At 35.5% G+C, this 6,000-nt stretch overlaps 1 protein-coding gene across 1 annotated transcript in view; it reads right to left on the bottom strand.

The window, feature by feature from the left end:
- Positions 1-6,000, bottom strand: part of SERINC2 (serine incorporator 2) — a 128,854-nt gene that overhangs the window by 60,345 nt on the left and 62,509 nt on the right. Inside the window, exons 3-7 of the mRNA XM_053707093.1 lie at positions 4,954-5,132; positions 4,725-4,804; positions 4,500-4,637; positions 4,162-4,331; positions 3,710-3,800 (exon numbers count right to left, since the gene is read on the bottom strand). Of these exons, the coding sequence (XP_053563068.1) occupies positions 3,710-3,800; positions 4,162-4,331; positions 4,500-4,637; positions 4,725-4,804; positions 4,954-5,132 (658 nt within the window). The remainder of the gene's footprint in view (positions 1-3,709; positions 3,801-4,161; positions 4,332-4,499; positions 4,638-4,724; positions 4,805-4,953; positions 5,133-6,000) is intronic.

The raw sequence follows: 6,000 nt of genomic DNA, 5'->3' as shown, positions 1-6,000 counted from the left end.
ATTATCTGACAGAAATGCAGGGGTGCCGATATTTTTGGACAGGACCGTGTTTGTGTGTGTGTGTGTGTTTATTTATATGTATACATACAGAATTTTGTGGCGCTATACAAGCATGGTAATGGTGATAATACTACATATGTTACCTACTCAGTAATACTCACACACCCACCAATATGTATGCTTTGCTCATAAAGACAAGTAATGCACAGTAGAAGTCTCTAGAGGCAAGTATAATGCATTAACACAATACAGGGTTAGGGGAAAAAAAAAAAAAAAAAAAGAATACCACTTAGCTATTAACAAAGCTGAACACTGTCAGAATTTTCAAAATACAAATCCCATATTTTTGGATTGTATTATATCAGATGGTAAATTTTCAGGGTAGTATGGCCCGGTAGTCCTTATATCCCATTCTGTTTTGTCTTCATTCATTGTACCCCTCTATAGCACAGCGGAATCCATTTGAGCTTCACAAATAGAGGTTGTTGTTTTTTATTACACAAGTATTATTTTACTTACATAAAACCTACCTCCAAACATCTGTGTTTCACTAATAAAACTGATCTAGAAGCATAATTTGATTTCCCTCTTATATTTTTATCTCTGTTACTTAGTTATATTATTAATAGTCATCTACATTGGATATAAAAAGTCTACACACCCCTGTTAAAATGTCAGGTTTCTGTGATGTAAAAAAATGAGACAAAGATAAATAATTTCAGAACTTTTTCCACCTTTAATGTGACCTATAAACTGTACAACTCAATTGAAAAACAAACTGAAATGTTTTAGGTAGAGGGAAGAAAAAATCTAAAAATAAAATATGGTTGCATAAGTGTGCTAATACTTTGTTGAAGCACCTTTTGATTTTATTACAGCACTCAGTCTTTTTGGGTATGAGTCTATCAGCATGGCACACTTTGACTTGGCAAGATTTGCCCACTCTCCTTTGCAAAAACACTCCAAATCTGTCAGATTGTGAGGGCATCTCTTGTGCACAGCCCTCTTCAGATCACCCCACAGATTTTCAATCGGATTCAGGTCTGGGCTCTGGCTGGGCCATTCCAAAACTTGAATCTTCTTCTGGGGAAGCCATTCCTTTGTTGATTTGGATGTATGCTTTGGGTCGTTGTCATGTTGAAAGATGAAGTTCCTCTTCATGTTCAGCTTTCTAGCAGAAGCCTGAAGGTTTTGTGCCAATATTGACTGGTATTTGGAACTGTTCATAATTCCCTCTAGCTTAACTAAGGCCTCAGTTTCAGCTGAAGAAAAACAGCCCCAAAGCATGATGCTGCCACCACCATGCTTCACTGTGGGTATGGTTCTTTTGGTGATGTGCAGTGTTGTTTTTGCGCCAAACATATCTTTTGGAATTATGGCCAAAAAGTTCAACCTTGGTTTCATCAGACCATAACACCTTTTCCCACATGCTTTTGGGAGACTTCAGATGTGTTTTTTCAAAATGTATGAGCAAAAGAGAGGAAAGTTTGACAGTTACTCAGCATTCAAAGGGTATCCAAATCAATGCAAATCATGAGTAAGGACAGGGGAGATCACCTGAAACCAGGGATCTAATTAAAAAAAATTATATATATATATATATCACACAGAGAAAACCCAGAACTCACTTACAAGCTCTCAGCTAAGATTTAAAAGCAAAAATGGAAATGTTAGTCTTCCGTGTTTTATATATATATATATATATATATATATATATATATATATAAAAATAGGGTGTTACCACCAATAAGGATATAAGGCACCAAGGAATAAATAAATCAGTATCAGCCACACAGCCCAGCGCAGACCAATACAAGGGGCTCATGGATTGCAAAGGTTACTAACTAAAAAAAGAGGACTGACCTCGTCACCAATTAATCTGGTCTATGCAATACTGGAGCCCAGGTAAGCACTGTTCTATGTATAGGCGTATTGGGTGTTAGTTTTACCCCCATAATAGTCTCACCTAATTAGCTCTGCTTAAATTGTATGTAATGAGGCAATGTCCTCATAGCGTGTATCGAGTCACACAGAACAATGCTTACCTGGGCTCCAGTATTGCATAGACCAGATTAATTGGTGACAAAGTCAATCCTCTTTTTTAGTTAGTAACCTTTGCAATCCATGAGCCCCTTAAATTGGTCTGCGCTGGGCTGTGTGGCTGATATTGATTTTTTGATTTCTTGGTGCCTTATATCCTTATTGGTGGTAACTAACACCCTATGTAATATATTTATATATATATATATATATATATATATATACACATACATATATATATATATATATATATATATATATATATATATATATATATATATATATATATTTAAGTTTTAAAACACACACCGTTTGTTTCCTATTTACACACTGATATTTTATATTACCCATAGTAATTGCTAAGTTTTAATTAGATCACTGGTTTCAGGTGATCTCCCCTGTCCTTACTCATGATTTGCATTGATTTGGATACCCTTTGAGTGCTGAGTAACTGTCAAACTTTCCTCTCTTTTGCTCATATCTATATCTGACAGCACCCCCTTTTCCTTTTTGGATTGTAACTGTCTGTATACTAATCGTAATACATATGTGTATTAACACACAACAATACATTGGAATATATATATATATATATATATATATATATATATATATATATATATATATATATATATATATATATATATATATATATATATATATATATATATATATATATAAAACAAACACTATAAAAGGTTTTTTTTGGGATCCTATAATATTTCCCACAGTATCAAACCTTTTATTTTTTTCAAAATGTAGCCTGGCTTGGTTGTTTTTCCTTGTTCGAAAAGGCTTTCGTCTTGCCACTCTACCCCATAGCCCAGACATATGAAGAATATGTGAGATTGTTGTCACATGTACCACACAGCCAGTACTTGCCAGATATTCCTGCAGATCATTTAATGTTGCTGTAGGCAACTTGGTAGCCTCCCAGACCAGTTTTCTTCTCGTATTTTCATCAATTTTGGAGGGACATCCAGTTCTTGGTAATGTCACTGTTGTGCCATATTTTCTCCACTTGATGATGACCGTCTTCACTGTGTTCCATGGTATATCTAATGCCTTGGAAATTCTTTTCTACCCTTCTCCTGACTGATACCTTTTAACAATGAGATCCCTCAGATGCTTTGGAAGCTATCTGTGGACCATGGCTTTTGCTGTGGGATGCGACTAAGAAAATTTCAGGAAAGACCAACTAGAGCAGCTGAACTTTATTTGGGGTTAATCAGAGGCACTTTAAAATGATGGCAGGTGTATGCTGACTCCTATTTAACATGATTTTGAATGCACACTTATGCAACCAAATTATTTTAGATTTTTTTTGTTTTCTTCCCTCCACCTAAAAGATTTCAGTTTGTTTTTCAATTGAGTTGTACAGTTTATAGGTCACATTAAAGGTGGAAAAAGTTCTGAAATGATTTATCTTTGTCTCATTTTTTACATCACAAAAACCTGACATTTTAATAGGGGTGTGTAGACTTTTTATATCCACTGTATGTGGTCTTAACCATGTTTTCAGTTACAACAAAAGCTCTTTAAACAGGATATCCCCCTCTGTATTGTATATGAATCTTACGTCTGTCAAAGTATAAGCTCAGTAGAACAATTCTACTCTCTATATTATTCCTGCATCCTCTGTATGTAAAAGGTTCAAACGATTACTCACCAGGAACATTTGCCATTGCTGACCAGGTAACAAATATGGTATACAATGTTATTACAGATGCCTGCAGTAATCCAGAATGAGGCTGTGCTTCCTGCATCAAAAAGAGGAAAAGAAAATATATTGGTCATAGCAACGGACATAAACTCCCACTTTCACACAGATATGGCTACACTGTGGGTCACTGAACATAAAATGTATTTAGCTTTGAAGTCTAGAGATACTTGTACTGCGTATGTCTGTATAAATATTATATATTACTTAGAATTTTACCCCACAGTAAAATAGTTAATGTTTGTTACACTGCCACAATGACAAAAGGCATTGTGCAACAAGGTATAAGTGCTAGCTTAATTAGGGAACCTACCCAAAATATGGTGTAGTGCATAAAACTGCAAAAATACTATATATTATTCAGTATTAGATTACATAGGTGTCTAATATTGCCTGCTCACCTGGACCTTTGGCAGTATAGACACGACTGAAATGATAACACAGAAGATAAGATTGAGGCTGATGAAGACTTTGTTGGGGACACAACCATCGGACTTGGTGTAGTAAATATACAGGAACACAATTGCAATGATTGAGGCAGCATAGAGCAGGAAAGTGCAGATCAGGAGACCTAAGGATACAAAATTATCAAAGAAAGTACTTGCTATGGGAAAAAAATGCCTGCCTGTCCCACCAAAGGCTAATTATACATGCTGGAGGAGTTACACAAAATGGAGATTCCTTAATGAATATTATATTTTCTCTAACACATCAGTCTAATTTACTCGCTTTGCCATACCTGCATACCAGCACTTGGTATTGCCATTTTCAGCCTGCTGCAGCCAGGACTGACTCCATGAATGGGCAAGATCTATGATAAGGATGAGCTGGACAAGGATGAAAAGGAATCCACCAACCATGCCAAAATAATACCAAACTTTGGAGAAAAGAAAAGGAGAGTTAGTAGGAAATAGTGAGATGAGACAGAAAGAGAGAGATTGTATCAATGATGGTGACATTTTACCTGTAGTGAAAGTCCCGCTAGGAATAAAGAATGCGCCAACGGTTATTCCAGTCAATATAAGAAACTTAAAGAACCAAAACCTGGGGGGGATAAAATAAAAGTATTGAAAGATGTTTGCACAAGAAGGGTGCACTACAGGTTTGAACAAATATAGATGTAATAAATATTGTGTAGAAAAATATTCGCATAAATCCGTGTTCTTACCCACTAGTAGATAAACAAGACTCACCCATTCTGCACTGCTGCTCTTGGGTCTCTACTGCTCCGGACACAGATCATTAATAATACAAAGAGGAAGAAGAAAGCAGCAAGAGCAAAGCACATGCGGTACACAGCCTGGTGACCCACAAGGACATCACAGTTTACGGAACCGGCAATAGCTGTAGAGTCTTTACAAAACCATGGCAGCTGAGGGGAAAAATACAAACAGTAAGGGCTAGAGTACAAGTGGCGCACTGTTGCACGCAAGGGATATCAGGTTTATCACGGCCGTTTGGGTGCGTAGGAAGTAGCGGTTGTATTATAGGTTGTAAGTAAATATGATGCATGAGCGCAGTTGAATTTAACACGCGTTGGGATAGCGTGATTTCAAAAGTAAAGTTACACTCATATTAACACTTATAAAAATTTTAAAAACAAAAAATTGATGAGGTCTCAGGTGGAGTTAAAAGAGATACATATATTTACGTGTGCGTGTCATGTATTTATATGCATATTTACAGAATATATATATATATTTACAGAATATATATATATATATATATATATATATATATATATATATATATATATATATATATATATATACACATACATTCACACATACATACACAAATACATAAGTACATTAGAGCCCTTTGCAGTCAAGCAGCTGACAACATGGAAAAACATAATTTATGTAAGAACTTACCTGATAAATTCATTTCTTTCATATTAGCAAGAGTCCATGAGCTAGTGACGTATGGGATATACATTCCTACCAGGAGGGGCAAAGTTTCCCAAACCTCAAAATGCCTATAAATACACCCCTCACCACACCCACAAATCAGTTTAACGAATAGCCAAGAAGTGGGGTGATAAGAAAAAAAGTGCGAAAGCATAAAAAATAAGGAATTGGAATAGTTGTGCTTTATACAAAAAAATCAAAATCACCACAAAAAAGGGTGGGTCTCATGGACTCTTGCTAATATGAAAGAAATGAATTTATCAGGTAAGTTCTTACATAAATTATGTTTTCTTTCATGTAATTAGCAAGAGTCCATGAGCTAGTGACGTA

This window comes from Bombina bombina, chromosome 3 (genome assembly GCF_027579735.1).
Source record: "Bombina bombina isolate aBomBom1 chromosome 3, aBomBom1.pri, whole genome shotgun sequence".
Lineage (NCBI taxonomy): Eukaryota > Metazoa > Chordata > Amphibia > Anura > Bombinatoridae > Bombina > Bombina bombina.
The sequence above is the reverse complement of the archived record's forward strand: the minus strand, read 5'-3'. Positions and strand labels throughout refer to the sequence as shown.